This window comes from Petaurus breviceps, unplaced genomic scaffold (assembly GCF_028583685.1).
Source record: "Petaurus breviceps papuanus isolate PSGF00001 unplaced genomic scaffold, PetGlider_PUasm1.0 90919, whole genome shotgun sequence".
In the NCBI taxonomy this organism is placed as follows: Eukaryota; Metazoa; Chordata; class Mammalia; order Diprotodontia; family Petauridae; genus Petaurus; species Petaurus breviceps.
Window position 1 is genome coordinate 10,923,986 of NW_027187378.1, and position 23,229 is coordinate 10,947,214.

Sequence of the window (23,229 nt, forward strand, 5' to 3'; positions counted from 1 at the left end):
ACAATTGTGAATCCACTATTCTCTTCCAGGGTGAGACCCTGTAATATTTCCCCTATCACTGTAGGAAAAGACTTAGTTCTTGGTCAGTGAGTGTTTTCCACATTGGAGAACCTGATGTGCAGAAATAATGCAGACCACGTGATTGCTTCCCACAAATGACCTCCTCTTTGTGCTCCCTTCTTACCTTCACCCCCTTGAATCCTTAACTACCTTCCAAACTCACCTCACTCCGGTACCTCAACGAAGCACAATAAGAAGTAAGATGAATTAAGTTGGGTGGGGAAGGGGAGCATTGGCTATAACTACTCATCTCCCATCAAGCCAGGCCCAGAGTTTCTAGGAGGAGGTTGTTAGAGGATGAAATATCTGGGGAAGGCAGGCCTTGGAAGAGGAGAATAATTATAAAAGGACCCTTGATTTTGCATTTCCTTCTCCAGTTCATCTTACAGATGAGGAACTGCGGCAAACAGGGCTAAGTGACTTGCCTGGGGTCACACAGCTAGTAAGTGGCTGAGGCCAGATTTAAACTCATGAAGATAAATTTTTCTGATTCCAAACCCACTGTACCCATCTAGCAGCCCTATAAAAGGAACTTGGGGATTGGTAACCAAGGGACGGACCAGGAAGTAGGGTGCTTATTTTACAAAGTAGGCCCCTTTATGGTGTCAGCACCTTAGCACAAACCATCATTGCCCTGTTCTTATTAGAGTGTTGGGCATATAGTAGGTGCTTAATAAATGCATATGGATTTGATGCTAACTCCTGGGCAGAGGTATCCTTGATCTAACACCACCCCCAGTTATTCTTTCCCTCTTCAAATGATTATTTTTGCATATCTGTATAATGGAAAACTATTGTATATGCACATGCTAGTTGGATGTAAAGATTTTTTTTGCAGATGTAAGCAAACTTATTTTTACTTTATTTTTTCTTCTCTTGGTCTGTTTCTTTCACAAAATGACTAATATGGAAATATTTTACATGATTGCACATATATAACCCATTTAAATTTCTTATCTTAGGGAGGGAGAAAATTTGGAACTCAAAATTAAAAAAAAATGAATGTTAAAATTTGTTTTTACATGTAATCGGAAAAAATAAAACTATTAAAGAATAAAATCACTACAAACAAAAAATGAGAAGGACTTCTGGCTTGAGGTGGAGGTAGAACTTCATACTTAATTAAGACTTTTATATTGTGCCTCTGGGGAGGCATATAGAAAGAACCCATCGATAGCTATTGAAACTGAAAATGCTGATTTTTTTTATTTTACGAAAAACTATCAGTGAGGGACAGAGTAAGATAGTGATTCATTAGATATCTTCAGTGTAAAGAACTTTACCTTTGGGTGAAAGAAGGTGGTACAATGAGTGGAATGCTGCTTCAGATACTTACTAGCTGTATGACCCTGGGCAAGTCACTTAACCTCTGCCTCAGTTTCTAACAATGGCACCTATCTCCCAGGGCTGCTATGAGGATCAGATGAAAATGATATTTGCAAAGTGCTTTGCAAACCTTAAAATGCTATATAAGTGCTAGCTATAATGATGATGGGTCAGAAAACATCCTTACTCTGTCATTTATTAGCTGGCCTTGCCAAGTTCAAAAGGATAATTGAATCACAGACCTAGAGCTGGAAGAGACCCCAGAAGCTTTCTGGTCCAACCCTTCATCTTACAGATAAGGGAACTGAGTTCCAGAGAAGTGAAATGACCTGCTGTGGGTCACTCAGTAATTCTCAAGGGGTGGAATTTTTTATTTTTTTGGAGGGGGGAAAGCAGGGCAATTGGGGTTAAGTGACTTGCCCAAGGTCACAGGGCTAGAAAGTTTTAAGTATCTGAGGTCGGATTTGAACTCAGATCCTCCTGACTACAGGGGGGTGCTGTATTCACTCCAAGAGGTATGATTTGAACCCAGTTCCTTTAACTCTATAGGCATTATTTTTTCCTGCTGTTCATGATGCATCACGTGAACAGGTGAAAGGCTATATTTCTGTGATACAAGCTAATGAAAGTAAGTTCAGAAAGGATCATCATCAGAAAGTTGGCCACCTTTGTTTCTTTTGGGTTCCCATGTACTAAGGTGGGTGACTAGAGGGCTGGGATACAATCTGTATTGGTGGAAAGAGGCTACACTCTGATGAAATCATAGACCTTATGAAGCATTTTTATTATTCAGAGGGCTTAGGGAACATTTTAAATTTTTATTATTTTAGATTTTCATTATTCAGAATTTAACAATCACAAACAAAATGAGCATTTCCATACACATAGATTGTAGAACAGGAGAGAGACTGTACATGAAACTACAAAGCCCCATTATGGAAATTTCGCTTTTCTTCTTTTGAAAATCTTTTTAATGTATATTTTCAAGAAATGAATGAAATTTTCAACACTTTATTTAATTAGCATAAATGAGATTTCATAGGAAGATGTAGGAGACATAGGAAATCTCATTAATTAATTAAATTAAATTAATTTCATTAATATGGAAAATAGTCCCCAATAGGTAATGAAAGCTTTTATTCCATATGAAATTGTCATGGCCAGAACTGATACTAATTAAATAAAATGTTGTTGAAAATTTCATTTCTTGAAAATATGCATAATGAGATTTCCTATGTGTCCAGACTTTAGGGACACCCTGTATAGGGCATCCCAAAGCTTTAATAGCTTAAAAAGGCACCTAGATTTTTGGGACACCCAGTATATCTATCTATCTATCTATCTATCTATCTATCTATCTATCTATCTATCTATCTATCTATCTATCTATCTATCTATCTATATATATATCATACGAAGCCTGAACAAAGATGAGAACTGCTCAGTACATACTTGTTCAGTGCTGTGGTGGTCATGCTCCAAGGCCTTGATGTTCTTGGAGGCAGCAGTAGGGTTCTACCAGAGACAAAATGGCACATGGGACAGGTCTCAGACAGCCAACAGAACTCAGTCCCTTGTCAGCTCAGCTTTTCTCACTGTGATGTTGCAGGTAGGGGTGGGATTGAGTCCTGGAGAAGCAAAGTTTAGCTCCCTACCCCCAGGAGTGGTGAGGGCAGCCTCCATCAAGGTCCCTCACACCCATAGATCTCAAGTGTGTCCCAGGTTCATAGGACAGTCAGAGCTGAAAGTGAATGACTTCCAGATCATGGCCCAGGGTGAGTGGCTGGAAGAACCTGGAGAAGAGAAGACTTAGGGAGAGTACCTATGATTCTAGAGCTAGTAGGCATCTCATCTAATCCAATCCCTTCCTTTTTACAGATGAGGAAATAGAGTCCCAATTACTTACCCAAGGTCACACTGAGGCAGGAGATGAGCCTTAGTCCTATGACCCCAGGTTAGTGCTTTCCATTGTACTTGCCACACTGGCTTTTCCTCTCACCTGGAACAGTGCAGCGGTATCCTAATTGAAATCCTTGCATCTAGTGTCTTCCCTTTCCAGTTCACCTGCTTAACATGTTGTAAAAATAATCTTCCTAAAGCACTAGTTTAGTTAGGATTTTCCCTTTTGTCTCTAGAATAAAACACAAATTCATTAGTTGGACCCTTAATAATCTTAACCCTTAGTAATCTTAACTCCAGCCTACATTTCTGGCCCTACTGGACATGACTCCCTCTCATGAACTCAAGAGAGCTCAGTGGACATTGGATACAGAAATGGACTTGCAGACCAGAAGACCTGAGTTCAAATCCAGCCTCTGACACTTATGAGCTGTGTGACCCCAAGGAAGTCACTTAACCTTTGCTTGCTTGGTTTCTTCCCCTGTAAATAATAATAGCACTTACCTCCTATGGTTATTGTAATGATAAAATGAGAAATGTATAAAGTATTTTATAAACCTTAAAATATTATCTAAGTTTGTTATTACTATTAATTCCAGCTAAACTGGACTACCTGCTGCTTCTCAAACTCCACATCCCATTTCTAGTTTCTGCACCTTTACAATTTTTCTGATGCTTAGAATGGATTGCCCACTTGATGGGGGATGGGATTTGCATTGGACCCCTAACAGGAAAAGACCATGTCTTTGGGACCTGGACCCCCAAAGCCCCTGAATCCAGATCTCTGGCATCTCCTGAGGCACCATCCCAGTCAATAATTTTTTTAACTGCCTTTTCATCGTGGCCCTCATTTTCTGTACCTGGCCCCACCCCAGACTACTTGTCATTCCTTCATCCCATCCAGATTTTCCCACAGTCTTTTTGTACAAAAGTGTCCATCTTGCTCCCATTAAATTGCTCAGATTCTTAAAATCTGGCCCACTTCTATTGGTGATACAATAAGCCCTGTTTCTGAATGAAGGAAGGTTTGAGTGGTAGAATTCTTTCAAGGCAGACCTGCGCCTTTTGCCTTTGAATTTTGGGGTTGGTTCTCCTCACCCTTAGACCACAACATACTCACCTCTGCCTCTTAAAGTCCCTCAAATTCATTCAGGAATTACTAGGTCATGCATCATCTCCTAGCAGATTTTTTTTTTTCCAGATTCTTCCTCATCAGAGAATGTTAGATCCAGAAGGACCCACAAAGATCATCCAGTTTGGTCGAGTCAAGCAAATATAAAGGAGAGGGCTGGGGGGCACTCAACCACGCATAAGGTTCCCTCCTGCTTCAAATTGACTTAGAAAACTATATATTAACATTATCTACATTTTATTATATTTTTATTTTTGTTAAATAGTTCCCAGTGACATTTTTATCTGGTTCTGGCTGCACTACCTGAGTGTTGGGGACCACATTCAGCCTGCAGGTAGTGTGACCCCTCTCACTTCATTGCACCAGTGAGGAAACAGACCTTCAGAGCCAGAATGATTTGTCAAGGTCAGACAGGTAGTAAGGAACAAAGCAAGACCTTGACCTCAGTTCTTGTATCTTTAAAAGCAGAGCTCTTCCTGCAACTGACTCTATGGACCCTGAGTTTGGAAAAACAGCTTCTGACCCTAAATGTGGGATCCTGGATAAATAACCTCAAACACTCTCTCAGCCTTAGTTTTCTTATCTTTAAAATGAGACCTACCTCACAGAGTTTTTTGTGAGGATCAAATGAGCTGATTAAAGTATAAAACTTTTGGAAACCTTGAGTTGTTATATAAATTCCACTAATATGCAAAATGCTGTGTCAGCCATTAAGTATTTTGCAAATATGAGGCATTATTAATTTTGTTGTTATCACTTTAGACAGTCATTTCATCTTTCTAGTACTAGTTTTTGTCTTCTGTTAAATCAACTAGCATTTATTAAATGTCTACTATATGTCAGATAGCTAGGTGGATGGAGTGCTAGGCCTGGGGACAGGAAGATTCATCTTCCTGAGTTCAAATCTGGCCTCAGACACTTACTAGTTGAGTGACCCTGGGCAAGTCACTTAACCCTGTTTGCTTCAGTTTCCTCATCCGTAAAATGAGCTGGAAAAGAAAATAGCAAACCACACCAGTATTTTGCCAAGAAAATCCTGAAATGGGGTCACAAAGAATTGGATAAAACTGAAATGAATGAACAAGAAATCAGTTGTCAGTCAATAAACATTTATTAAGTACTCATTAGGTGCCACAGGGTGTTGAGTGCTGGGGGTACAAAGAAAGATGCTTTCTAATGGAAGACACAACATGCCAATAACCACATACATACAACATATAAAAAACATGACTGGAAGTAATTTCAGAGGGAAGGGACAAGGGGAGATTCTGGAAAAGACTTCTGCAGAAGGCTGAGCTTTAACTGAGTCTTGAAGGAAGCTGAGAAAGCTAGGAGGTTGAAGGCAGGAGAGAGCATTTCAGGTATGGTGATCAGCTAGTAAAAAGGATGGGGTGAAGGAAGGGCATATTATCTGTGTTACTGTTGTTCAGTCATGCTCGACTTTTTGCAATCCCATTTGGGGTTTTCTTACTTTGCCATTTCCTTCTCCAGCTCATTTTGCAGATGAGGAAACTGAGGCAAACAGGGTTAAATGACTTGCTCAGGGTCAGAGAGCTAATAAATGTCTGAAATTAGATTTGAGCTCTGGAAGATGTCTTCCTGACTTCAGGCCCAGTGCTCTATGCACTATGGTGCCACCTAGTGGCTCCTTATATCATCTGTAAGGAACAGCAAGTAAGTGCAGCTGAATTATGGTGGGCATTGAGGTTGAGTCAAGTGTGGGAAGTGCTGGAGTAAATCCTAGTCCAGAAGATTGGACATATCATAAGGGGCCAGGTTGTGAAGTTTTGCAAGAAGATTTCATATTTGCTCCTGGATGTAGCAGAGAGCCATTAGTTTCCTGAGTAATGAGGATGACATGGTCAGACCTGAGCTTTGGTAAAATCTATTTGGCAGCTGTATTGACATGGATTGAAGAAGGGGGAGACCTGAGGCAGCTGGACCAAGGAGACAACTATTACTACCAAAGTCCAGGGTGGGGGCTCTGTGAGTAGAGAGGAGGGGATGGCAGAGGAGATAGACAAGATTTGACAACTAATTGGATATGTGATGAGAGAAATGATTATTAAATAACTAATTGTTAATGTTGGGGAGACCCAGGATTTTTTCCCTTCTTAGATCCTCATTTCTCTTAGAGGCCAAAACAGCCTCTGAAGGACATTGTTAATGGATGAGAATGCTCAAATCCCTGGGGGTTACCAGGGTACATTCCATCTTGCGTGTGAGTTGTTGCCCCTTTACAAAGAATTTAATTTAAGGTGAATTCTGACCCATTGTGTTTTACTCAGTCACCTCTGAGCAGAAGTGGATCCCCTTTTGTCTAGATTACCCTAGGGAATGTATCACCAAGGCAATATTCACAGCATCAATAGTAATTCTGAATCCCAAAATATAACAGACTCTCCCTATAGAAGACAGAAACAAAACTTTTATTCAGACACCAGAAAGCTAAATACTAACACCAGAAAACCGTGTCCATCATAGCAACAAAGAAGCTAACACACCTTATCACTGCAGGAAGCAACACCATCCCAAAGCCTTCCCCCTGCTTTGGCCTTCCCACAAAAACACTCATGACCCTAACTTTATTCTTGCCTGCTTCCTATCCCTATCCTCCCTCTGTTCTAACTGCTCTGATGCATTTCCTGCTCCACTCCTTCAGCAAACTCCTCCCATCACAGGCTCCATGTGATTACATTTGGCCTATTAGGGCAGGGAAATCTTCAAATTCCATTAGGCCTATTAAGGGCCAGGGAAGATCTTCAAATTACCATTACCATTACAGAGGTGTAGTCCAAATAAGAGATAAGTCTCTTTGAACTAGACTAAGTAATCAGTCACATCCCCTAGATCCTCATTAGAATAAGCTCACCTCTCATTACAATAGTCATTCTCTCATAACTTGTTAATCAATCAGAGCTAATTACCACTCTCAGGAACACCCAGTCTTCCAAGGGCATATAAGCATTGCATTGGTTCCATGAGGGGTCTTTGGCATTCTACAGTACCACTGGTCCCTTTTATTAATTATTGCTAGCATGATTAATAAAATGATTACCCAGAATCTTGAACTTTTTTACATCACAATAGGGTGAGTGTCAAGAATCTAGGATGATTCTGAAGTTTCAAGGCTAATGACTAGGAAGAAGGTGGTGCCCTGGATGCTAATAGGGAAGATGGAAAGAAGGGAGGGTTGGAGGGGAAGACAATGAGTTTTGTTTTGTTTTTGTTTTTGGAGGGCAATTGGGGTTAAGTAAATGAGTTTTGTTTTACACACATTCAAATGGAGATGCCCAGGGAGCATCCAATTTGAGATAGCTTCATTCTGAGCTTCACTTCATTTTGTGAGTCCTATTATAAATGGGAAAAATTCCAAAAGACAAGAGGCTAAAACTTGGAAAAGGAGGCTAAAAGACCATAGAATTTCAGCAGTAACAACAACAAACATATTTATCTAGCACCTACTTTCTATAATTTTTTAATGCTTTTGGCTTGAAACCAGTAATACCTAATATTCCTGGGAGGTAAAAAGATATTCCGAACCCAGGCAAAAGAACCAGTAAGCAAATTATCCTTAGCAAGGCGGTGATAGGATAAATCTAAGAACCTCATATTTCATACAATTCAGGTTGGTCTGAGGTATCACCTCACATCTATCTGATTGGCTAATATGACAGAAAAGGAAAACGATAAATGTTGGAGAAAATATGGGAGAATTGGGACACTAATGCATTGTTGGTGGAGTTGTGAACTAATCCAACCATTCTAGAAAGCAATTTGGAACTATGTCCAAAGGCTATAATACCGTGCATACCCTTTGATCCAGCAATACTACTACTAAGTCTGTATCCCAAAGAGATGATAAAAAAGGGGAAAGCATCTATATGTACAAAAATATTTATAGCAGCTCTTTTTGGGGTGGCAAAGAATTGGAAATTGAGGGGATGCCCATCAATTGGGGAATGGCTGAACAAGTTGTGGTATATGAATGTAATGGAATACTATTGTGCTAAGAAATGATGAACAGGTGGACTTCAGGAAAACCTGGAAAGACTTATATGAACTGATGATGAGTAAAGGGAACAGAACCAGGAGAACATTGTACACAGTAACAGCAACATTGTGCAATGATCAACTGTGACAGACTTAGCTCTTCTCAGTAATACAATGATCCAAGACAATTCCAAAAGACTCATGATAGAAAATGCTATCCCCATCCAGAAAAAGAACTAATGGAGTCTGAATGCAGATCAAAGCATATTATTTTCGCCTTTTTGCTGTTTTTTTAAATGTTTTTTTCTTTTGTTCTGTTTCTTCTTTCACAACATGATTAATGTAGAAACATGTTTAACATGATTATACATGTATAACCTATATCAGATTGCTTGCTGTCTTGGCAGGGGGAAGAGGAGAGAGGAAGAAAAATTTGGAACTCAAAATCTTGTAAAAGTGAATATTGAAAACAATCTTTACATGTAATTCGAAAAAAATAAAATACTATTAAGTGCAAAAAAAAATTCAGGGTTGATCAGGACTTCATTAGACCATATATAGTCCAATCCCCAATCCCCCCCCCCCTTTTTAAGCAATTGGGGTTAAGTAACTTGCTCAAGGTTACATGGCCAGTTATTTCTGGGTGTGCTGCTAAGTATCAGACACCGGATTCGATCCCAGGTCATCCCGACTCTTGGGCCTGTGCTCTTACTCACTGCGCCACCTGGCTGCCCCTAAGCAATTGGGGTTAAGTAATTTGCTCAAGGTTACACGGCCAGGTGTTTCTGGGTGGGTACTAAGTGTCTGAGCCTGGATTCGATCCCAGGTCATCTTGACTCTGGGGCTGGTGCTCTTACTCGCTGTGCTACCTGGCTGCCCCAGCCCCCCCCCCTTTTTTTAAAGAGGAGGAAATTGAGACTTGTGGAGGTTAAGTGATCTGCCCAAGGTCACCCAGCTTATAAATAATGGACCTCCAATTTAAACCCAAAGGATTACAGATATAGAACTAGAAGGATCTTTGGAGATCATCTAGACCAGTCCCATCATTTTATAGATGAGGAAACTGAGACCCAGAGCAGTTGGGTGATTGCCTAAGGTCACATAGACTGTAAGTATCACAGTTGGGAGTCATGAAACTTTTTATTGCACTATGAAAGAAGGTTGGATATGGAGTCGGAGCAGCTGGGTTCATGTCTTTGTATGCAACTTACTGCTTTTGACTGTGACCAGGGCACTTCTCAGAATCTCATGTTCTCCATTTGTACAATGGGGATAACATTCCTTGTTTTGTTTGCCAGTCATGTCTGACTCTTTGTGACCCCATTGGGGTTTTCTTGGCAAAGATTCTGGAATAGTTTGCCATTTCTTTCTCCAGCTTATTTTACAGATGAGGAAACTGGGGGAAACAGGGTTAAGTGATTTGCCCAGGGTCACGCAGCTAGTAAGTGTCTGAGGCCAGATTTGAACTCAGGAAGATAAGTCTTCTTCTTGACTTCTTTTACCCCAACCTAGTCATCAAACTGTTGGAAATCAAAATTAAATCTTATTAGGAAAAGTTGGGGGACCCCCTGAACTACTTGATCACACACAAATTGAAATATCCAAAAAAGAAATAAAGTTGCATATTGCTGCATAATGATTTATTTAAACATAAAGGTTAAACATATCTGATATAGAAATTGTTTATAATTATCAGAAGAGAAAAAGATTTCAAAGTTTTATAAGCAAGTATAGATATATTTATCACAATATGGAGTAAACAGGAGTGGCCTTGAGTACTGGTTCTATTCTCATTTAATAATTCTCAAAAAACACAACCTCCTAACTGGATAAGTTGAACTTCCTTAATTCCTAAATTAAAAAATAAATTGAGAATGTGATGTGTTAGAAATTTTCTTTAAATAAAGAAAAAATGGCATTTAGGTGTAAGAAAACAGGGTCAAAAGTCTTCTAGACTGAGGTTCTTAGATTGGGTATGTTGGTCCGGGATTCCTTGGCCAAGTTTTGCAGCAAACATTGAGATGATTTCATCATTCCCCATCTTCAGAGCTAAATCATATGCTGACTGTCCTTCTTCATTTCTCTTTTGAATATTTGCATTGTATCTGCAAATGAAACATGAAAGTAGAAGTGGCTTTGGAAAGAGTGTCTAGTCAGCTATATCCACCATAAATCATAGAATTCAGTCTAACTGACCTTTGTACCATCTGGCTTTCATAGAGAGTTTTTATCATATCTGGCATAAGAAATGTCACATACATTTGGTAAGTAAGGAAAAGCATAAGATCTGTACAGTTTTTACTTCATTTATACCACATTTCATAAAAAATACAATTCCAAATCTTGGGCATTACATCAACACAACATATCCAGGTATATTCAAGGCAAACAATAAAAGGGCAAGGCTTTCATTGTGCCTTTGAAAGTTCTCTATTTACCAATCCAGGGTTACACTGGCTTAAAAGGCAAGGTAGAACTCCTTCTATAGTGGTGGCTTTTTAATACCCTGAGAACCCCTTTTAGGTCCTCTTTTCCGTAGGATTGTTTCTATGTCCACATTTCATTTTCCTCTTTTCAATATCTGACTCACCCAGGAACCAAGGAGCTTACCTCAGTAAGGCTGCTATGCATTTCTTTCCTTCTGGCCCCAGCAGACATGCTTCATGAAGAGCTGTGTTTCTGAGCCTGATTGGAGGAGAAGGAAAGGCTGTTTCATTCCTGACTAAGGCTTTGTTATCATACAGAAACAGATATTGTGAGGAGAGGATGGGCACTAATGGGTAGGTGCTGCATAATGCTAGGAACCAACATGGATTCTACCTTCATCTCCACCACTGACATACTCACTAATTGTGGAAGATCACATCAGTTTCCCCCTTTATCCTTTGCTTAGAGAGAGGCTGTGAAGATGAATGAGTTTAAGTTGCAGAGAGAAAGAGAAGTCTCATAAATATTAATTTTAAAATATTGATATGAATAAATACATATGACCCTTGTATCAAAGACATCCTCCTCACATGAAAAGCACAGACATATAGGTGTTTCTCTCTCTACATACATATGTATGTGTATATACATACACACATACATTTTGAGAACTTCTTCTATGGCTTGTCACTGCCCAGGTGAAATCTGGGAACTTTAGTAGATATCACCCCCTCCAAGTTTCCCTTACAAGCACTTAGGCTTACAAGGCTTCAAAACATAGATACAGTAAAGGCCATAGAAAAACTCACATCTGAGTCCATGCTGAGTCAAGAAATCCCTTTCTCTTTCAGGTGGGCCTCCACCTCTTCCCCCCTCTAGGCACTTGTACTGGCCTTGTGATTTATGAATCCCAATGAATACCATGAATGGGGTCCCCAGCAGGAGAAAGGAAAGCAAGAGAGTCAGAAGTAATCACTGTTTCTCCTAAGTGACTTGTGTGGCTTCTTTAACATATAATATTATATTAGTGGGGGAAAAGGGCGTAGGGTTCATTGGTTGCTTGATACTTTTTCACTGGCATGGTCCCTGGCTGGTATTTCCGCCATTCCAGTTCTGCTATCTCTGCTTCATATTGTCATCAGATATCATGGGTCCATCTTGTCTTCGTCGCTGCCCTCTCTCCCTACTGTTGCTGTCCTCAGTTTTGCTTGGGTACTTACTGTCGTTCATTCTCTTACTCAGGAAATGATGTCAGTTTTATAGCAGCAGGTGGACCATGAAATGATTATACTAGAATCTCAACTTAGACTTTTTGGTGTTTCAAGAGCCAGGATTCCTCTAGGCCAGTTAACACTCTGCTCCTTAGATCTGGATCCCAAAGTCCTGTAGTGTGGCCAAAGGATGTCTTTAGGTAAGGGTGGGAATCTCCTTTTATTCAAGTAGAATAAAACTGCTCTAATTAACCATAGATTCTATTTACTGCCCCTGACTGGGTTACAGTGAGTTGACTCCACTTCTTTCTATTTTTTGGCTGTCAGCACTTCTCAGTGGGTCTTTAGGAGAGGGGAGAGAGTACTTAGCATAATGCTGGCACATAATAGGTGTTTAATAAATGCTTACTGACTCTCTGACTGGCCCATCTCCAACTCTTCTTGCTATTGGCTTCCCAGAGCAAGCTCTTAAACTCTTCTCTTCTATACCTGTGTGGGCCCTGCTAGATAATTAAAACCTAACAGTGACTTAGGCAGAAATGCAGCAAAATTTCTTCTCCCCTCCAACATATCCACACCATGTGCCTCTCCCCTCCCCTGACCCAATAGCTGGGGTAGACAGTGTTTGGAGACTACAGCTTTATGCAATTATACAAGGACCTAGGCCTTGTTTCTTTTGGGTTTCTCTTTGGCCACCCTCACCCCCATCCATATTCCTTTCTTAATGATCATTTCTAGGGTCAGCTAGCCAAATGTTATCTGAATATTAACATACTGTTCTGATGAGAACAGATCTTGATTTCTAGTCACTGGCTTCAGTTTGGCAAAACAGCAGGCATTTCAGTCATCCTGGAATCTTCCCCTCCTACCATCTTCCTTGCCCCTTAGTTCAGAACATGGAAGCCACATGCCATGAAGGCAATTCCTACCCTATCGTCTTTCCCACCTCCCAGAAAAGCCTTCTCTTGGGCTTCCTACATGTAAGAAATAGTTGCATCCTTTATGTTAGAGACCCTCCTGGCCAAGGCCCTGGGAGAGCCCTGTTCTTACTCAATGGCTTCCCCTGGACTTCAGGCTACAAGAAATTTAAACAGTGATTAGAACATAATAGTGTTTAATAAATGCTCATTGACTTACTCATATGTACCTTTTCTTGTTGTTGAGTAGCTTAGAACAAGTCCTTAACCTCACCCCTACTGCAACTGTTTGGGCCTAACCACATGGTTAAAACCTAATAGTGACTTAGGCATCTGCAACAGAAGGAACAAAGGCAAAATTTCCTCTTCCTTCCAGTGTATCCACACTATATGCCTTCCTTTCCCCTCTCATGACCCAAAAGCTGTGGCAGACACCTTTCAATGGGCTCTGTGCTCTAGAGCAGTGGATGGCAAGAGCTCTACTCTCTCCCAACCCCCTTTTCATTTTTAGGGGGACATGAATGTTTCACTAGAGATAGTCTTCAGCCTTGAAAAACTGTTTAGAAATTCTGCATTACCTTTGACTGTCTTCTCTCTTAGTTGATCTGATTGAAGCAAAAACCAACAGTCTCTTATGGTGGCTGGTTTGGCCTTTATTGATAAAGTTGACTTTTCTATACTATTGCTATATAGTGACATCTGAGTGCCTTTTTTTCACTATGGTAGTCTTGTGGGCTACACACCATGAAATCTAACCTGTCATATTCCTTTTCCTGGACTGATCCTGAGATCTCCATGTTGCTCCCAACTGCAGACCTTCCCTTCATCTCCCCTTCTCAGAGACACGCCAAGACCTAGATTTTGAGTTTTACCTCCAATTCTACTGGTGTGGCCTTAGGAAGGTCACTTAATCTCTCATCTTCATTTTCTTTATTTGTGAAATCAGTGGATAAAGTCAATGCCCTCTAAAGTCCCCCAGTCTCCAAATTTGATGACCCTTCCATTAAACTCCTGATTTCGGGACTCTGGGCTCACAGCTCTTTGTAAGATAGACATAAATGGTATATCTTCCTGTTGGTTCTTCCTATACATCTTACTGCTTCCTATATATAATGAATTATTGAGCCATGGTGCATGTTCTTTTTCTGGTGCATGGAAGGAAGAGAAGGAATGAAATTTCAATCATATAGTAATATTAAACCATTCCTTTTAATCTGTTAGGGTAGGCTTGTGATATCAAAAACATATTGCGCTGGTAGGAAGAGCCTCCCAAAGGATCCTTGTATCACAATTATCATTACTGTGACATGGCAGAACTTAATAGCCTGGTAACATTTGTAGGGAGGCTACAAACTTTTCAGTTGTGAGAGATTTGGATAAATAGCAATCCACAAGAAAGCTGAGTCAGTTCTTTCCAGACAGTGGGGCCTAGACTAGATGTCCCAAGATCTTTTGATGAATTGTGAAACTTGCTGGGGAGAAAAATTTGAATTAATTCCTATTTCAATTATTCATCCAAAACATAGATCTTACCAAGGTTTAAAACGTAGGATTGTTGTCTTAAGATAAAGCACAGAATTTTGAACTAGAATGAACCATGGAAATCACTCATTTTAAAATAAGGATACTGAGGCCATGGGATGCTGGGATACTTGGCCTCCTTTGCTGAGGTCAGCTAGCTAGTGGCAAAGGAGGCCAAGTGCCTCTAATTTGTATGTTTTAGTCTGTAATTACATGGAATAAAATGAGTGATAGCATATTAAAATGTATCTGGCACCTGATACTCAGACACAGAGACAGCATAGGATCATTGTTAAGCCATTTTCATACTGTCATGAGTAAGCCAATATTCTACTGTAAGAAGTTTGGGTAAACAGAAATATATACCTTTCTCTCTGAAATCTTGAAAGCCTCATCTCATGGGTAGCACAAGAATAATTTAAAATGTCAATCACTTATACAATTTAAGGCTGGCATGTTGGGAGGCCCATTTGTGGAGGATTTATGGAAGAACATGGACAAAAGTCACACAAAATAAGGGAATCAAAAAGGTTACAAGCTCATCTTAATAGGTTGTACCTATGTTGGTGAGATAAGAGGATCTCTCAAAGTGAAGTAAACAAGCTACTTAGTGATTCTGCAAGGTTCCAGGTGGAATATGCACCTACTCCTATAAGTCATGGAACCATCTATCTTTCATATCCTTTGGCTACTTAAATAACTTAGCTAGCTAAGGACAGTTAAATTGTGTGGTTGGCTACTCTCCCCTTAGGCTTTGTCAGAGGAAATCCAAGTTTGACCAGCTGATTGCCATTGTGCTAATCAGCAAGAATATCTGCAAAATATTTCAAAGGACAGCTCATGAAGGATTGTGCTGCAGCAACAGACTCTCTTACCAGCAAAAACTTAGCAATCACATCTCAAGGCCTTTTTTTTTAACCTATAAAATGAGGAAGTTGGACTATGGGCTCTGAGGCCCTTTCTAGTTCTAAATTTTATGACCCTATGTTTTATGATGGTGCTTTCTATATTGCCAAATCAGTCTATTACCCCATTAACAGATAATGATAGTGTCCTATCTGAACCTTAATGAGTGATGGTGTGAGAAGGAATTTTGAATATTTTCATTTGCTGCAACTCTAATCTTAGGACATTTTTCAGTTAAGGGGTTTTTGCCTTGGATGAAAATCTGTTAAAAATCCATTGTTAGGGGAGGCTAGGTGGTGTAGTGAATAGAGCACTGGCCCTGGAGTCAGGAGGACCTGAGCTCAAATCCGTCCTCAGACAAACTTAACACAAAAAGTAGCATGTGACCTTGGGCAAGTCACTTAATCCCAATTGCCCTCCAAAAAGCAAAAACAAAAAAAGTCCATTGTTATCAAAATTTCTGAGTTTCCATTTTTATTTTTTGGAGGGGCAATTGGGGCTAAGTGATTTGCCCAAGGTCACAAGTGTGTCAAGTGTCTGAGGTAAAATTTGAACTCGGGTCCTCCTGACTCCAGGGCTAGTGCTTTATTCACTGCACCACCTGGACACCCCATGGGAGTTTCCTTCTTTACAATGAGCATTCACTTTCTTCATAATGTCTGGTGTCAAGGTTATCTTTTCTGAAGTCTTTCTTTAGTAGACTAACTTTTCTACTACGATCAAGCAAAGAGCTTCCACAACTTAATTTCATTGATTCATCAGTGACTGACTACCTGCACTATCAGGATACTGGAGAAATTCTGTTTATATGAAGAATTAAGAAAATGTAGTACAGAAGTGTACACATAGCACCCACAAATGATTATTAATTATAGGAAGGATTTCACTCTGTATTCTCAAGGTCAATGTGTTAGGTCTCAAAGGGGGAAAAATTCCTCTCTACAGGTTTTCAGTTCCAAATAAAACAGATTTCGTAATACTCTAAGTGAACTCTGTGCTCCATTAGTATATCAGGTGAGGGTCAGAGGCAAGTAGGGTGGATGATTTTTAATTCAAGTGAACTGCTGTTGGGGACAGAGAGTCACTCAGTACAGCAGGATGATCTGCTCCATGAGAAATTCCTCTCAAGCAAATGAGACTTCTAGCTTTCCACCAACCTAAAGTGTAGGGAAGAACTGAAATTCAACCTGTCCGAGGACACTGTTAGGTTACCATCTTCTTGCCAGGTGTGTCTCAGCACCAAATTTAAAGCCTAGCTCATAGTGCTTGTATTCCTCTAAGGAAGGTGGCCAGGTGGAGGTGATGGGTTTAGAGCTGGAACGGGGTAGTCAGTGACTGGAGGGTAAGTACTAGTTTGAGTTTAGAGCAGGACTCCCACTTCAGTTGGGAAAGAAATAAGTCTAGATTCAGTTCCCTGGCCTCATCTGGCTGAGGGTGGGAAGTTGGAACACACAGATACCAGGACCCAAAGTTCTGGCCTGGCCTAGGAAAAGGGAGAGAGGCCCAGCCCTAGCTCTGGACTCTTCAGTGGCAAAAAGAGTACCCATTCAGGGGCTATTTTGTGGCACATTTTCCCTATAGAGGAACAGAAACCCAGCTACTAACTCTGTCAGAGGTTAAGAGCTGCATTGGTCTCTCACTCCTAGATGGGCAGATAAGACAAGGTAATGAAAGGGTACACTGAGAAATATTTTCATGGCTAAAAACTTGAGATGTTAGGCAGTAGAACTGTGGTAAAAGTATGGTGGCTCAATCAATCAACCAACCAACAATTAATTGTCTACTATATGCCAGGCATTCTCAGAAGGGAGTATTCAGTAGCCACAGACCCTGCAGGTGATGTGGGCCACCTTGGTGAGAGTAGAAAAAACTTCCTCAGGTCTAGGAGTTTTCAGCTGCTTCTGATGGTAAAGGGAAGGGAAGAGGAAAGGAATTAGCATTTATTAAGTACCTATTATAATGCCCGGCATTATGCTAAATGCTTTACAAATATTGTTTAATACTTATCACAACTTGGGGAGGTAGGAAAGGTCACTTTCCATGACCAACCCCTTGGCCACAGGGACCTTTAGTCTTTCCCTCTGAGTTGTGTCCTCCTCACCTCTCCAACCTTCCTGCTGACTGTAGGATGCTGAGTGAGTTTGGCACGAGGATGCACCTGGCATTCAGACTGAGGTGAGTAGTCACTTGGCTGCTTCCCCTGAGCTATGAAATCGGGGGCTATTGTTCTAGGAGAGTCAGTCTCCAGGAGGTGGGCGTGAAGAGCCTAAGTTTCAATAACTTGGCAGAAAAATCCCTGGACATTGGTGTTCTAGTACCCTCTCTGACACTAATTCTGGGTCTCTGGGTCTCTTCTGTTAAAAAGGATTGGCCAATGTTGTCTCTAGGCAGTTCCAGTTCTAACAGTCTGTGAGTCTGAGATTTGGGTTCCATCTGATTCTGCCTTGGCTCAGCCTCAGTTTCAGTGAAGGTTCAATGATCTTCCTTTAAGACCAGGGCCAAGTCATTCCCCCTCTCTGGGCCCTCAATTGCCTTCTTCTGTAAAATGGAGTTGTTGCACTAGATTGGGGTTCTTAACCTGTGAACTTGGTTTTCCTTAGGTTAAATGAATTTGTGAAGTTGTTTTAAAAGTATTTTGCTAAATATGCTGTATTTCAATATATCTGATTTCCTTTGTAATCCTTTTATTTTATGCATTTCTGCTTATTTTTAACTATTTGATTACAAGTTGGCACCTTAGAGAAAGGTACCTTTTAGCTTTAACAGTTTACAAAATGTGATGGTAATGGAAGCGATAAGGTTTCATGACTTACCTATACCGTGTTTCCCCGATAATAAGACCTATCCCGAAAATAAGCCCTCCCCTTACTGTGTAAGATTCCTCTAAAATAAGCCCTCCCCCAAAAATAAGCCCTATTGAGATTGCTACTGTAGTAAAGGTGATCCCCTGCTACATGCTACATTACGGTACCCTCTGTATGCACTGTCCCCGCCCCCCCCCTCCGTGAAACGCACGCCGCGCTTCGAGCTGCATCCAATCAGAGCTGCAGCAGTGAGCGCATCATCCTGTTCTTCCCCAGTGATTTGCTTGCTGGTACATTTTTTTGTTCACATTTACCTGTTTATTAAAATTGCTGTCAATGTTCATTAAAATAAGCCCTCCCCTGAAAATAAGCCCTCTGGTGTTTTTCTGTCCAAAAAATTTAATAAGACAGTGTCTTATTATCGGGGAAACACGGTAGGTAGACCATAGTAAAGGCTGAAATTGCGATCTTCTCACACTCTTTTACCTTACTCACTGGAGAGTCCAATGTTGTTTTTTTTAAGAAGTTTTACCAGCTGCTCTTCCTCTATACCCTTACCATACACATACTATCTCATAACTTGATTTTCTTTACTTGCTACTATAATTCATTCCCTATTTCCACTCTAAGGTTCGGACTACCAAGTAAAACTGCTTGCCATTCCCCATGTTTTACTCTCTTTTGCCTCTAAACTGCTATACAAAGCATTTAGTTAAGCTGGAATGCTTTCTCCTTGCTATTACAGTTGCCACAAAGCCCTCTCTCCTTCCAAATTTACTTTGAATAATTATGCATCTCAGCACAATCCCATTCATTCTAGCTACTCCAGTCATTCAAGTCATCTTTTTATCTTCATCATTCTCAGCTTCCTGATTACCCAGTATTTAAATGTAGACCTCCTGTAAAACTGAAGATGGATGTATATATATATATATATATATATATGCTTATGTTTCCCTCATTTGAGTTGATATGCATAAATTGATCTCTCCCAGTAGAATGCAAGTTAAATGAAGGCAGAGCTATCTTTGCCACTTGTTTTATAATCCCATCACAACCTAGTTTAAGTGTTCTATATACACTATGGACTGAACTGATGATTTAGATTGAAATAATATCTTCTTTGATGTGAGAATCTCCCAGCTGTGACATTATAAACCATCTGAAATGTTATAGTAAAATTCTTTTTTTTCTTTTTGCTTTTTGGAGGGGGGAAAGCAGGGCAGTTGGGGTTAAGTGACTTGCCCAAGGTCACACAACTAGTAAGTGTTAAGTGTCTGAGGCTGCATTTGAACTCAGGTCCTCCTAACTCCAGAGCCAGTGCTCTATTCACCGTACCACCTAGCCATCCCCTAGAATTCTGTCACTATGTACTTTGTACTAATTCCTTCTTGGTTATTGCTGTTTTCATGCAATACTTTTCAAATAACTGCACTGTATTGTGACACATATTTTTACTTTGGAATATGATGACTGAGGAAATGTGTCATGTCCTTAAGTCTTTTAGAGAGTTCTCTGTTATTTAATGGAGACTCAATTCAATGAATGTTTATTAAGACTATAATGATATGTATGAAATACTATGTAGGAACTGGGGATAAAAAGACAGAAGTGAGTTTCCATCTATTTACATTCTATATTAAATCCAATATGGCTGACCTATGGGCTGCTCAGCAAGAGAAACAACCAAAACTTTATCCACAAAATCTAAGAATCTTGATGGATTAAGGCAAATTTCTTCTTAGAAAATCTCATCAATTAAGGGGAAAAAATTCTTCCCAATTAAACAAACAAAGTAGGAAACATCAAAGAGGAAGAGATTATTTTAATTCTTTGGAAGACATAACTATTAATATCCTTGAAAATGGTAAATTTGAGAAGTGAGACTTATTTTCTATGTAGTTTATGCAAATGCTAACCTCTCCCTGTCATCTTTTCAGGTCATTCAGCTAACAGACTCAAGAATCTGCTTTATATTTTCTAGAGGAAACTGTGATTCAGTAAATACATAGGCTGCTGTTAAATGTCTTCATTTTCTGGTGGACACGTATTTCTCCTTAGCAGTTTCTATCAAGTGCAGATAGGTTTATCATGATAGAAATGACATAGAACACAAACCCTTGGAACACTCCAAGCAGGCATACTGCAGCCTGCCAAGCTATTCAATGGAAAATCCAACTAGTAGGCAGTAACCTGGGCTGTGCTTCCCTCTGCCTGGCAGATGGGTGAGAGAAGAGTACAATGCAAATGTTTTTGCCAGCGACTACTATCGCAAAGGGAGAAACATAACTAAATAAGTCCTAAATAACATTAATGATGTACATTATTTTGCAATATTGGTTGGAGAAAGTGAGATTTGATGTCTTTTATTTATTAACATATCTATACATTCATTCATTCATTTAATCTGCCTTCACCAAGATACTGGGATAGGAAGAGAGATAATCTTCTATTTTGTTCAGGGAGAGACCACGTTCCACTTCACTCCTTCACCTAAATGTGATCTAAATCATACCAGTAACAATGATGATGACAGTAGTAAGAATGACGAATTATGTAAAATACAGATAAATCATTAGAAGTATTACACTTAGGAGAAACATTACAAAACCTTATACAGAAACAGTAGATAAATATGTTGCTCAGACTCTGGAATTAAAGGAAATGTAGAAAATTGGAGAACACAGTTTACCAAACACCAACTTTGTTAGCAACCTCACAGAACTGGAGAACTTTCATATTTTAGGACCAATGAAAAAAGTGCTTCTGTACAATTCCTTTGTCAAGAGGCTTCTTCCAGTAACAGATTACTATTGTACATTAGGTCAATGGAGTTAATAATACTATAAGACCAGAATCACCTATTACAAAATATATATGTAAGTCCAGTGAAAAACTATTATCAGTAACACTCTAGCAATTAGCCCTCAAAAATAAACTGACAAAAGAATTCACAAAGTACTTTAAGATTAAACACTAACAACATTTGAGACAATTATCTGTAAAACAAATCTTCATCAACACGTAAGGTATTCTGCTATTTGATAAAATAATGTAGTAGGATCATAGGTCTAAAGTTGGAAAGGACTTCAGAGACCATCTCATCCAATTCAGAGATAAGTCCTTAAACTTTGCTCACACAGATGTTCTATTTCGTAGAAATAGTTGAAGCACACACACACACACACACACACACAGGAAAAAATCATTCTGAAAAGAGGCTAAAATAAATTTGAACACTAAGGAAAGATCAAGGTAAAGTTACTTATACTCTTAGCAACCGGGGTAGTTTCATACATACCAGCGGCACATTTTATAGAAATGAGGATGTTATTCAGGAGTCAGTTCACAAAAGTAACCACAACAGTAAGAAATTTCCTTTCTAATAACAAATTATTTTAACGTCCTTGGCCCATTATGTTATAATGACTAAATATAACTAAAATGAATCCATACTGGAAATGATACCATTTTAGAGTATCTTAAGCATTGATTTTCAGGGTAGTTTAAAAAGGGGAGATTCCAAGTGGAAAATATTACTGAAGCTATTACAAACTGAAACAACATGACTGAGATAAGAACAGCTATCATAGGGGTGTATAGTGTCCAAGGAGTGCTGCCACACCAATTCCATATTCTATGCACACCTATGGCAGCCACACACAACTGCTTTTCATCTCTATAAAACTCCTTGTGCATATGGACTACACATGTATTAAGGATTACTCAAGTAGGAGAGAAATTTGGTGTCATTAAAAGAGCCTTATAAGTTCTCAAAAGTTAGAATCCAGCTAATTTCTCTCCTCCTTCTGTTTAGTTCTGGCCCAACTAATTGCCCATTTGCAGTATCTGTCCAAAATAGATTATCTCTATAAACTGTCTATTCAACTACACATTATAGTCTGGATAATAGGCATTCTTCATCCGCTTGGTTTTTCCTATATGGGTGATTAGGCCAAACTCGTGTGAGTATGGATCTCAGGAGGTTTTGCAACATTCTGAAACTTGATGCAATCAGTACATTGTCATTCACAAATTGGAGCATCTGAAGGACCCCTCTGTCTAGAAAGAGCCCCTCTTTGACTTGAACTTTGCACTGGATCTCTTCCACAATAGTGGAGAATATCTTTGGTGAGTATATGTCTCCCTATTTTATTCTTTGCTTGATAATAATGACAAATGGATCACTGAATAAGGTTATCAACATCTCTTTCAAGGCATCTCGTACATTTTGGAGGACAAGCATTTTTTTTTTTTTAAAGATTTAGAACAAACAAATAAACATGCTTCCAGGAATTTGAAAGAATGTAGATGCCTCAGTGATGACCACTTAGTCCATTCCTAGGAAGATAGCATCTTCATAGACATCCCCTAACTTTTGGTGCTCTCAGCTAGGAGTAGTACCTGAATCCTAGGGATGGGGACACTAGCATCCCCTCTGCTAAAGATAAAAGGAGAGCCCACATAAAAGAGCTGTGAATCTATAAACCCTAGGTAGCCCCCTGATGTCTCCTGTTAATGACAGTAGCACAAAGAGAATCTGTATCAAAGCACCAAACCCTTCAGGGATGAGTCAGAGAACACATGGCCCATTGGAAGTGGCCTAGAATCTTGGAGATCATGGCAAGGAGAGCTTACCTGTTTGCCCCTATTACAAATGGGAGATAGCTTGTTGGAGAATAGAATTTCATTTTATCAGATTAAATCCTTTTTTATTGTCTATAAGCAATAAGCACAAATAAATTTTATAGCTATTTTCCATCTTGTCTTTGTTTTTCTCCTTCCAATTTCATTATTAATTGTCCTCGGTATGACTTTGCTCAACTGGATCTCTGTCAGTTAATAAACCTTTAGCAAGCACCTAATAAATACCAAGTACTTTGCTAAGGGCTAGGGATATAAAAAGAAGGAAAAGATAGTTCCCGCCTTTGAGGATCTCACTACATAAAGGGGGAGATACCAAACAAACACATACGGACAGACAAGCTATATACAGGATAAATAGGTAATAATTAAGAGAGGGAAACCATTAA

General features: G+C 39.6%; 1 protein-coding gene across 2 annotated transcripts in view; it reads right to left on the reverse strand.

Moving 5' to 3' along the window:
* Positions 1–10,027: 10,027 nt before the first annotated feature.
* Positions 10,028–23,229, reverse strand: part of DZANK1 (double zinc ribbon and ankyrin repeat domains 1) — a 135,410-nt gene continuing 122,208 nt past the window's right edge. For both annotated transcript variants that reach the window (XM_069075472.1, XM_069075473.1), the window contains 2 exons: positions 11,021–11,095; positions 10,028–10,515 (listed from right to left, as the gene is read on the reverse strand). In XM_069075472.1, coding sequence (XP_068931573.1) covers positions 10,350–10,515; positions 11,021–11,095 — 241 coding nt within the window. In that variant the 3' untranslated portion in view covers positions 10,028–10,349. The remainder of the gene's footprint in view (positions 10,516–11,020; positions 11,096–23,229) is intronic.